Source organism: Hyaena hyaena, unplaced genomic scaffold (assembly GCF_003009895.1).
Source record: "Hyaena hyaena isolate Hyena2069 unplaced genomic scaffold, ASM300989v1 scaffold_99, whole genome shotgun sequence".
In the NCBI taxonomy this organism is placed as follows: Eukaryota; Metazoa; Chordata; class Mammalia; order Carnivora; family Hyaenidae; genus Hyaena; species Hyaena hyaena.
This window is the reverse complement of record NW_024080731.1, coordinates 2,260,217-2,272,443: the sequence shown is the minus strand read 5'-3', so window position 1 is coordinate 2,272,443 and position 12,227 is coordinate 2,260,217. Positions and strand designations below refer to the sequence as shown.

The window sequence follows — 12,227 nt, the reverse complement described above, 5'->3', positions numbered from 1 at the left end:
CGTCTGCTTGGGATTCTCTCTCCCTTTCTCTCTGCCCCTCCCCTGCTCATGCTTTCTCTCTCTCAAAATAAATAAACTTAAAAAAAAAAAAAAGATTAATAAAAAATGTTGAATACTGTTTATGAAAATTTAGGGGTAAAAAGTTTTATACGAAATCATTATCATCTGCATTCCATAAAATGTACTTTAAATGGATACACAAAGCTTAGTATTTCTTTCTGCTCTATCTAAATAACCAGTGATTAAACATTTTAATCTAGTTATTTTGGTTTCAAAAATAGTTAAAACTAGATCTTATGAAGTATATTCTTTGTTGTTATTTATTAGAGATGTTTTTATTCAGAGGAGATTTGTTTTACATGTTTGATGTATAAGGTGCAAATATTCATCTGCCCCATCTTTACGGTCTGCTACTTTAATGACAAGCAGATAAAAGACTCTTTTGAAAAAGTTTACTTGCTAGGCTTCTTTACAGTCCTTTCTTGTAAAAACAACTGATGCCCAAAGGAGAGTTAAAATATCTTTAAACCAACTGTCAAAGCATGGCTTCCCCAGAGGTAATCCTGTTAAGGGGTCAGACCCATGCATATGGACACTTCTAGTAACCTGTCTGTCACCTGGTTATTTTCTGCAATTGGTAAATTCCAAAGTGGTACTTTTCTGTAGTGGCAGATTATTATCGGAGTTATTTCCATACATTGTCCATATATATTTATTGCATACTATTTGAGCTGGGTTTTGGAGGAAAAATACTCAAAGGTGGGAATCCCTGTCTTCCAGAAAATAAGACATATACCATACATGAAAAATTGAGATATATTTAAATAAGCAGTTTAAGATTTTCTAATGGGAATATACTGACTTGGAATAATAGAGACCTATTTACTAAAATTCCACATAGAAAAATTGGTAAAGATTTTTTCATATCGAAGTTTAAAAAAATCTTAGTTGTGGAATATAAATTGTAAGCCTTTTGTAAAGGAGTTGTGCAAGTTTTTTATTCATTTATGTTCTTTAATCCCCATAGTAATCCAATAAAATAACATTGTTATTCTTAGTTTAGAGATGAGGAAACAGAGACTGATAGAAGTTAAAAAACTTAGCCATAGGGGTGCCTGGGTGGCTCAGTCAGTTAAGCCTCAAACTTCAACTCTGAGCCCCGTATCGGGCTCTGTGCTGACAGCTCAGAGCCTGGAGCCTGCTTCAGATTCTGTGTCTCCCTGTCTCTCTGCCCCTCCCCTGCTCATGCTCTGTCACTGTCTCTCTCAAAAATGAATAAACATTAAAAAAAACCCAACTTAGTCATAATCTCATAGTTACTAAAACCTGTCTGGTTGGAACTTGGATCTAAATCTTACTCTTAACCATATGGTTTGCTGTATTGTTTCTCTACATTGATATGTCCTTTAATGCACCATGCAATCAATACTTGCTGTTTTTGTCTGGAATCTGATTATCTTATAAAGGGAGCTTATTCTCTGATTTTAACATCATTTATTCTTTAAACTGTAGAGTCTTTTTTGGAGATTTTTAATGATAACTAGAAGAAAAGAATTATCAGTTTTTAAAAAGACTCATTTGGACTTGTTTTTTTAAAATGAAATTGCAAAAAATATTTGAAGAGCCTGAGTTATTAAAAGATTGAACAGAAAAATGCCCAGTTAGCTGCAAGGTAATAATTTCCCCACCCCAATGGTTAATGTTCACTTTCAGCAACCTTTCTTTTGGATAGCTTACAATCAGCCTTTATGCTGATTATACTTTTTTTAAAATTTTTAGCTGTCTTTGAAAATAAACATTAATCATTTAATGTGTGTGGTGAATTGTTTTTAATTGAGGGCAAAAAAAAAGTAGAAGGGAGATATATATGATTCTAATTGTGTTTCTAATGATCATTAGCTTCTAAAAAAATAAAAGTTGATTGGCTGATGAATGATGCATCCTTTTTCCATTTTCTGAGTTTTAAAAATCTTCTAAATTAAAAGAACACTTTTTAAAAAGTGATTGGTTTTGTCTGAAAAATCAGAGGTAGTCTTGTTTAGTTTGACTAGTATTGTAAATTTTTAAAAATATTGATCTTTGTTCCAAATTCTTTTCTTTCAAAATTAGACACGATTAACTATTTTATGTAATCTGGAATTGTGTTCTTATACACACACACCCAAACTGATGTCATTATTTTTACTTACAGGAGCCATCTAGAACAGTTTCGGGCAGATATAAAAGGTAAGAATCCTTAAGTTTTGACCTGCAACATATAGTTAGACATGGCTTAACTAACTAGACCTGTTTCAAACACCTTGTTGAATAAGAACCTTAATAGTGTGCTGTTAAGAAATTATATTTGTAGGCAGGAGTGTAGTCCTGTCTGTCTGACCACGATTTATTCTGACATACCCTGCTGTCTTGCAAAACTGTACACACCATAAATTTGTATGGAACTGATGACATTAGCAAAATAAAAACTTAGAACCAGTTTCCCTTATGTATTTGAACATTGAAAATACTTATACTATCTTTATTAGCTTGGGCTGCCATAACAAAATACCAAAGAAAGGATGGCTTAAACAGAAATTACTTTGCTCATCGTTCTGGAGGCTTGGAAGTAAGAGATCAGAGAGCCAGCAAGGTCAGGCTCTGGTGAAGACCCTCTTCTCAGTTGCAGACTAAAAACTACTTGCTTTGTCCTTACTGTGGTAGAAGGAGCCATGAGCTATCTCAGGTCTCTTATCAGAGCATTAATTCCATCATGAAGTCTCCACCTTTGTGATGTAAGCACCTCTGAAAAACCCAATCTGCTAATACTACCACATAAATGAGGATTTCAACTTACGAATTTGGGGGTGGTGGTGGTCTAAAACATTCAGACCATACCAAGTCCTCTACACAATGAGCAATGCTTTTACCAGAAAATGTGCTTGAGTGTATATGCACCTGTATAGGAAGAAAATCAGAATTAGGTATGAGAAGTTGTTTAATGGAGATAGTGGGGGCATTAGCTTCCTTTTTCCCTGTTGAAGGGAAATCTTCTGTATAAAGATTACAGAAGATGTCATACATGTGCATACAATCCTAGAATCATGGTAGACCTTGTCAAGTGTTTATAATGTCCAAGGTGCTTTACTTGGGGAGATCTGTCATTCAATTCTCACAATTATCTTTTTTAAAAAAAAATTTTTTTTAATTTTTTTTTTTTAATGTTTTATTTATTTCTAGGAGAGAGAGAGAGACAGCGTGAGCAGGGGAGGGTCAGAGAGAGAGGGAGTCACAGACTGAAACAGGCTCCAGGCTCCGAGCTGGCAGTCAGCACAGGGCCCGACGCGGGGCTCGAACCCACGAACCGCGAGATCATGACCTAAGTGAAAGTCGGACGCTTAACCGACTAAGCCACCCAGGCGCCCCTTTTTTAAAAAAATTTTTAAATGTTTTATTTATTTCTGAGAGAGACAGAGACAGCGTGAGCAGGGGAGGGTCAGAGAGAGAGGGAGATACAGAATCTGAAACAAGATGCAGGCTCTAAGCTGGCAATCAGCACAGAGCCCGACGTGGGGCTTGAACCCATGAACTATGAGATCATGACCTGAGCCGAAGTTGGATGCTTAACCAACTGAGCCACCCAGGCACCTCCAATTCTTACAATTATCTTAAAAATTAGGTACAGTAGGCACAATATTTACTTTCATTTTGTAGATGAGAGAAGTGTGATTCAAGAGGTAGAATAATTTCACAGGGGTGCAAAGCTGGTTGAGAGCAGGGTCTAGATATGAACTCAGACAACCTGACTCCAGAATGGACATGCTTGTACCATCTACTTAGATTCATACATATAAAACCTTTGATTTCCTCTATTTGTGTGTTAAAGTATTTGGTTGAAAGTTTTGGTTATTATACTCCATCTAAAATAAAACAGCGATTAAGAGAAGCTTTAATTTTAATACATATTAATAAATTTAATAATTAAAAATTTTTAAAGTTTATTTGAGAGATAGTGAGCATGTGAGTATGAGGCAGGGGGTGAGGGAGTGAGAGAGAGAGGAGAAAGAATCCCAAGTAGGCTTCTAGGCCCTTGGTATCAGCAAGGAGCCTGACACAGGGCTCAAACTCACAAACCATGAGATCGTGACCTGAGCTGAGATCAAGAGTCAGACACTTAACCAACTGAGCCACCCAGGTGCCTCTAAGCTTCTAATGTTTATACATTGTTTAATAATTATTACTTAACATGAATAGCTTCAACTAGAAATAATCTTTTCTTTTGCCAGAAACTATTACCAGTCAAATAGCTTTGATTTGGCTTATTTCCAGGCCACCTCAAACCCCAAAAAAATCTTTTATCATTAGTTTTAGGTTTGGGGAATAAAGATAAACTTCAGTAACTTAACAAATGTATAAATATTTGTTTATTAAATAATAAACCTTGGGACACCTGGGTGACTCAGTCGTTTAATCCACCGACTTCAGCTCAGGTCACGATCTCAAAGTTTGTGGGCTCAAGCCCTGTGTCCAGCTCTGGGCTGATAGCTTGGAGCCTGGAGCAGCTTTGGATTCTGTGTCTCCCTGTCTCTCTCTGCCCCTCCCCAACTTAGGCTCTGTCTCTCTCTCTTTCTCTCAAAAATAAATAAACATGAAAAAAATGTTTTTTAAAAATAAAAAATAAATAAAAATAAACCTTGAATTATAATTAGCACTTTTCAGATTAGTGTTCTTTGAGTAGAATCAACAAGGGAATAATTTTCTTATAAATAACCCTCAAAAGCTTTATTTATATATCATTGTGTTAAATCAGGAAGAAAATTGGTTTTCCAACATTTATGTTTTTATTTTTAAGCTTTTTAGACCATTATTTTACTTGAGACCTAGTCCTGCACTGGTACTTTTGTTATTTTTGTGGCCTAGAGCATGTTTTGTTACTTTTCAGGTTTCAGACATTTAGTCCTGTTAAATATTGTTATAATATGTACATTCTTAAAAGCTTGTAGTCATTCACTGACTCACAGTGACTCGTAGTTTGAATACTGTCTAAAAAGAAAAAAATAATAAAATAAAAACATAAAACCTATGATCTATATATGAAACTATCAGTTGCTTATTTAGAGGAATTTGTGCATCAGTAGTTTGTTACTTTCATTAATCTGTCAGCAAGCAGTAGCAATGACTAGAGAATTGATATTCCTTGGTGATTTGTGTCTGCCGACTAATGGGGACCTTAAAAAAGGAGGAATGGCTAAAAGATTAGAAATTTGGCCTCATATGTTAGAAAATATTTTCAGTACACCAAATAACTTATGGTCTCCTGTATACAGCTAGACAAACTCTTAAAAAAATCATTAGAGGGATGCCTGGGTGGGTCAGTTGTTGGTTAAGCATCCATCTCTTGATTTTGGCATAGGTCATGATCTCATGGGTTTGTGAGTTCGAGCCACACGTTGGGCTCTGTGATGACAGTGCAGAGCCTGCTTGATATTCTCTCTCTCGTTAGCTCTCTTTCTCTCTCTCAAAATAAATAAATAAATAAACTTAAACCATTAGATACCAGAACCCACAAGACAAGTTTATATGTGTGCTGTTTTAAATTATGAATTAAATACTTAATTTTTTCTTACAGATACCAAGACTGTACTTTTTGAGCATTGAGCCTGTTATACACTCACTCTAGTTAGCCTGTATTTTATTGAATCAACTTGTTTATGTAGAGCATCCCTCTCTCTCTCTTTTTTTTTTTTTTTTTATATTTTTATTTATTTCTAGGAGAGAGAGACAGCGTGAGCAGGGGAGGGTCAGAGAGAGAGGGAGATACAGGCTCTGAAACAAGCTCCAGGCTCTGAGCTGGCAGTCAGCACAGAGCCCGACGTGGGGCTCGAACCCACGAACCGCGAGATCATGACCTGAGCGAAAGTCAGACGCTTAACCGACTAAGCCACCCAGGCGCCCCGTAGAGCATCTCTTATATACTAATTTCCTTTATGAAACTTGCTTAGACACTGTTTGGAGGTGGAGATAATGCAATTTCTGAAATTCAAGGTTTAGGAAAGATGGGTCAGTCTCATCATGTATTTGTAGTTTGTGTTTCCCAACGTTTGACTTTGTTAATATGCTTAGTTTTTGTTTTTTTCAAATATGTGACTTTGTTAATATGCTTAAATCAAGTTTATGGTGCATTGGTTAAAATAAGGATTTTTTTAAAAAGGGAGGACAGATTATTAGATGTGTGCTTGTAGATACTTTGCTCAATATGTCTAAATAAAACTGTCATACACTTTAAAAAAAGGCAAGACAGTTCTAAATGACTTTAAAGGATAGGATTAACCAGGATGTATAATTTATCATTTTCATTTAAGTGTGTAATTCAGCCATCAAGATTCGTTCTGATTTAAAAACATGGGAAGCAAGTTAAGACAATACAAAGTTTTATCTCACATAGTAATTAACTGGTCCTTTTGTTTTCACAAATATACTTAATGCAGTATTAATTACTTTATTAAATAATCATGCAAAATCTAAGTGCTTCTAAGTCCTCCTCCTTTCTAGTAACCTTAACTTTAGGTTACATTTATGTAGCTTTTTTTTTTTATTTTTTTTTTATTTTTTTTTTTTAATGTTTTTATTTATTTCTAGGAGAGAGAGAGAGAGAGAGAGACAGCGTGAGCAGGGGAGGGTCAGAGAGAGAGGGTGTCACAGACTGAAACAGGCTCCAGGCTCTGAGCTGGCAGTCAGCACAGAGCCCGACGCGGGGCTCGAACCCACGAACCGCGAGATCATGACCTAAGCGAAAGTCGGACGCTTAACCGACTAAGCCACCCAGGCGCCCCCATTTATGTAGCTTTTAATGGTGTATGCAAAGCACCTTCACATACATTACCCAGCAATAGTCCTGTCAGGTAGGGGACGGCAGGTGTCTTTCCAAAGTGAGGAAAAAGGCTTTAGTTCAGTGAACCCTTTGTTACACCACATTCCCTCTGGGCTGATATTAGTTAAGTTACAAGAGAGGAAATATTACAAGATTTTGCTTTTATAGAGAGAATGGACACATCACAATATGAATGTTAGAGTAGACACTATCTTAGCTAAAACATAAGTGCAAAATCCTATTTCAAATCTATAATGTTTCATGTTATTGTTGTACTTCTTTCTAGAACTTTAATTCATGTAGCTTCATCAGTACTTTTTTTCCCTTAAATTTTTTACAGTTACTAAAAATGGTCAGGGTAGAATTTTTATGCAACTTAAAAACCTTTCTTCTATTTAAAAGCAATCTTCACTATTGAAGATTTGAATTGGAAAAGTCCACTCATAACCTTACCACCCATGTCAGTCATTATTACCATGCTTTTATTTTTTTACTTCTATTTTAATTTTTAGGCTTTTAAAAATATTTTTTTTAATGTTTCGTTTTTGAGGGAGCCAGATCAAGCACAAGTAGGGGAGAGATAGAAAGAGAGAGGGAGACATGGAATCCAAAGCAGGCTCCAGGCTCCAAGCTGACATCACAGAATGCAAAGCAGGGCTCAAAGCCACGAGATGTGAGATCATGACCTGAGCTGAAGTCGTACACTTAACCGACTGAGCCATCCAGGTGCACTTTTAGGCTTTTTATTTGTATAACTGTGAGCATAATAGACATAGAGTTTTATATTCTGGTTTGCTCCTTAGTTAATACTACTTCAACATTTAAGTTTTAAAGAGAATGGCTGGTAATGACAGCATTCTTTGCTTTGCTCCCTTTCAGTGAAATATATAATATAAATATACCAGAACTGCTTACTGTAAATGCTTTGGGGACCCATCATTTCTATTTTGTTTTTTTTTTTAATTTAATGTTTTATTTCTAGGAGAGAGAGAGACAGCGTGAGCAGGGGAGGGTCAGAGAGAGAGGGAGATAACAGGCTCCAGGCTCTGAGCTAGCAGTCAGCACAGAGCCCGACGTGGGGCTCGAACCCATGAACCGCGAGATCATGACCTAAGCAAAAGTCGGACACTTAACCGACTAAGCCACCCAGGCGCCCCTGTTTTTTGTTTTTTATTTAAGTAATTTCTACATCCAACATGGGACTCGTACTCATGACCCCAGGATCAAGAGTTCCATGCTCCTTTGATTTAGACATCCAGCTGCCCTTATTCTTTATTTGTATTAAATGTAGCCATTCGCATGTGGTGTTACAGCTTCGCATCTGATTTCAGATAACTCTCCTTTTTACACTTCACTTAGTGTGAAAAAGAATGAGAGAGGCCTCATTTTTAAAAGATACTATATCTCAGATTATTATTATTATCTCAAATCTGTTGTTTTTGAACTAATATACAGAGAAGTTCAAACCTTTAGTTGTCACTTGATTCTTAAACTCTTTCATAGGAAATTGACTAGAACCTGTATAAGTTAAGAGAGTGAATAATTTATTCAGGAGTAATTTTCATGCAAAGATTTAAGATGTCGCAACTTTTTTCTAAATGGAACTTTCTTTATAACCATTGTTTTAAAACCAGTAAATCTTGTTTGATTGCACTTGTGTTTTGAGAACTACTGAGTCACTAGAAATTTCTTCGGTTTGTTGGTCAGGGATCAAACCAAAACAATCAGCGAAATTTCTTTATAGGTGAGAACTACAGACTAAAGACAAAATGTATCTTCCAGTAGTTGAAGAGAAACAAGTTGTCTTGCACTTGTTTCTAAAGAAATCTGTTCCTTCTCAAGGTATCTTATTTTTGTATTAGTATATTCTGTATTTTACCAAGTAGTATAAGGCATACAGTATTCTAACTGTGGTTCTTCTTATAGTTAATGGATATTGCAGATGAACATGAATGTCAAAAAATGATAATTTAAAAGTAATTGAGACACTGGTACATTTTGTGGACTGAATTGTTTCCTTGTGGATTTGCGAACTTTTATCTATGTTGTAAGTGTTATTAACTAAAATTTACATTATATTTATTATGTACCATACACTCCTAAAAGTACCTTCCTTATACATTAATTCAGTTAATTTTTCCAATAGCCTTATGAGGGAAATGTTTTCTTATCCTCATTTTACAAGTGAGTAAACTGAGGCACAGTGAAGTTTAATGACTTCTGTGAGATTAGACAGATATCAATTGGTTGATTTTATCAACATGTTGCTTTACCTCATGGTAATATTAATTTACCTAGTAGGAGTAGAATGTAAGAAGTTTGACTTAGCCTATTTTGGCTCCCAGGTAACTAGACAGTACCAATAACTGGATATTTTTTTTTAACATAGTTCTTTTTGCAAAGTAATTTCCACTTCGATGGCTTTAGATTTCACAGAATCTACTCAACTGTCTTTAGTTAGCTACAGTATGAGAAAATAACTTTTGTTCTTATAATCTTTAGGTCCAACAAGATCTAAAGTTATCTTTATATTCATGAAAGAAAATCATGTAATATTGTGTGCAATATCATTTCTAAGTGCATTTTATGTTATATTTCCTTGGAAATTAACCACTAATCTGAACTTGCTATTCCATATTATTCTCTGTTTTAGAGAGCTTTGAGATATAGTTCAAATAGTTCATGATATTTGAAAATGTACAATTTAGTGGTTGATAGTACTTACTTACCCAGTGTTATATAGCCATGACCACTGTCTAGTTCCAGAACTACTTTCCACCCCACCCCCCCAAAGGGGGGAGGGGAACCCCATACCTATTAAATGGCCATTCCCCATTTTACCCTTCCCCTTAGCTTTAGCAACCAGTACTCTGCTTTGTGTTTTTATAGATTTGCCTATGCTGGATAATGCACATAAACGAAGTCATACTATATGTGGCCTTTTGGTCTGTCTTCTTTCATTTAGCATAATGTCTGCAAGATTTATCTGTATTGTAGCCTGCCTGGATAATAATCACAGTTGTTGGACACTTAGGTTCTTTCCGTGTTTTGGCTGTCACTGAGAGTGCTGCTATGAACATTGGGGTACATGTGCCCCTATGCATCAGCACTCCTGTATCCCTTGGGTAAATTCCTAGCAGTGCTATTTCTGGGTCATAGGGGAGTTCTAAATAGTTAATTTTTTGAGGAACCTCCATACTGTTTTCCAGAGGTGTTGCACCAGCTTACATTCCCACCAGCAGTATAGGAGGGTGCCCATTTCCCCACATCCTCGCCAGCATCTAGAGTCTCCTCATTTGTTCATTTTAGCCACTTTGACCAGCGTGAGGTGGTATCTCAGTGTGGTTTTGATTTGTATTTCCCTGATGAGGAGGGACGCTGAGCATCGTTTCATGTGTCTGTTGGCCTTCTGGATGTCCTCTTTGGAGAAGTGTCTGTTCATAGGACATATCTTTTCAACAGATTTTTAAAGGGAGCGGATCGTAAAAGGTTAAGAACTACTATGTTATAAAATGTATTGGCAATTATCTCTGGGTTGGTGGGATTACTGGAGATAACTGATTTATGTTTTTTATTTTCTTCAGTTAATATATATAATAGTTTGAATAGAGAGTCTTGAGTGTTTCTGATTTTGATCTTTAGTTGTGTGTGTATGAATGTATGCATGTGCCCTCGTGTGTAAAGGAAGAACAAAGAGAAACCTACAGAGAGGAAGGGGCTGTTTTGTGGAGTGGGAGTAATGATGAGGGAGAATAAGATAGCAAAACAAGTTAAAAATATGGAGGCCAATCATGTACTTGTTGGTTATTTAGGGATTTCATGATTTATCCAATACTGCTAAATATTTGATACCCATTCTAAAAATGGGATTTTACTCATAAGTCTTGTATTTCTTATAATTGCCAAGCCTTAAAATACCTATTTTAGTGGAAAATTCCTCTAGCTGTAATTTTATAATACTGTGCCAGTCTTGTTCTCATGATAGTTTTATAATAACAGTATTTTATTCCCCAACATAACACCTCCTAGACTTAGCACAGAAGATGTGAAAACTCCCATTGGGGAAAAACTTTCAGTAAATGAAAGTATTTATCTTTGACGATAATTTATTCTTTTCCCTTTTCTGAAAATTATAATCAATATATTTTTTTATAGCTAATATCTTTATAGCTAAGGGCAGAAGAGATTCTTCTTGGAATTATATTAGAGATTTGTGTTAATATTCCTGAGTAGAATATTATAGACTTTTTGGAGTTAATGAAACAGTCTTTTTTCCTGTGTATTCTGTGCACTATAACATTTATGTTCCTCAAAGTGGGTTGAAAAAATTTTATTTAAATACACAGATCTAAATTTGGCAATAAGATCAAGTAACAGTATTCACAATTTTGGCAGTATTTCTTGAAGATCTAGTACATAACAGGGATAAAGCACTTATTTTTGTTTTCTAATAAAATTATTCCTTGTTTTAAATTTGTATAATAGTATTTATGTATTGGCAAGCCTAATATGAAGGATTTTAGAAATTGTTAATTGTTTAAGTTTTCTGATATACTGTTTTAAGCTTGTGCATCAAGCAGATACAAAGTTACTAAGGGATACCCATATTTCTAGGTTTTTAGGTTTGTGGTTGTCAGAATTGTAATTTCTACATTAATAATGTTGTGGTTGGTGCAGATAACTGAATTTTTTAAGTGGAAAGCTTTTTAAAAATGATTCTAATGCTCTTCTATAATATGATGTGACTTCACTGATACCTCACACTCTTGGTTTTCTTTCTACCACTTTGCTACTGTTTCCCAGTCTTACTGTAGTTCTTCCTTTCCTGTACTTGTTCATTATGTGTTGGTGTTACTCAGCTCTCGTATCTTCGACTTCATTCTCTTTTTGTTCTGTGTATTTGTGCCAGAAATTTCCTTTACTTCAGTGACTTCCATTACTGCCTATACATATACCCATGACTCCCAAGTCATTGGCTCTATGCTGTGTAACCAACAATGTGTGGAGTAACTGCTTACAGATATCTCAGAAGTATCTCAAACTCAGCATGTTCAAAAGTAAACTTGTGAAACCTGGTGGATTTCAGTAGTTGGCATCAAAATCCACTTTCGCTCAAACCAGAAATCTGGACATTGTTTATGACTCTTCTTTATTCCCCTCTCCCCCTCCCCGCTTTGCTCCATTATCTATATATCCAGTCATTTTTCAAGGCTTGTTGAGTTCGTTTCATTTGTATATCTACAGTGCCAGCACACTAATCTAGGACATCAGTGTCTCTTACAGAGATTATTATGATAGTTTCCAGACTGGCCTCCCTACCTCCATTTTTTGTTTATCTTCAGTGCATTTAATTAAAATGATTTTTTCATTTTACCTGCTT

The 12,227-nt window shown here is 35.5% G+C and overlaps 1 protein-coding gene and 1 non-coding gene across 2 annotated transcripts in view; one reads left to right on the top strand and one right to left on the bottom strand.

Annotated features, from left to right (window-relative positions):
• PAWR (pro-apoptotic WT1 regulator) overlaps positions 1-12,227 on the top strand; it is a 128,277-nt gene that overhangs the window by 96,311 nt on the left and 19,739 nt on the right. Inside the window, exon 3 of the mRNA XM_039235546.1 lies at positions 2,192-2,226. Coding sequence (XP_039091477.1) covers positions 2,192-2,226 — 35 coding nt within the window. The remainder of the gene's footprint in view (positions 1-2,191; positions 2,227-12,227) is intronic.
• On the bottom strand, positions 5,843-5,927 carry TRNAE-UUC. Its single transcript has one exon. It is a non-coding gene; the product is annotated as a tRNA-Glu (tRNA).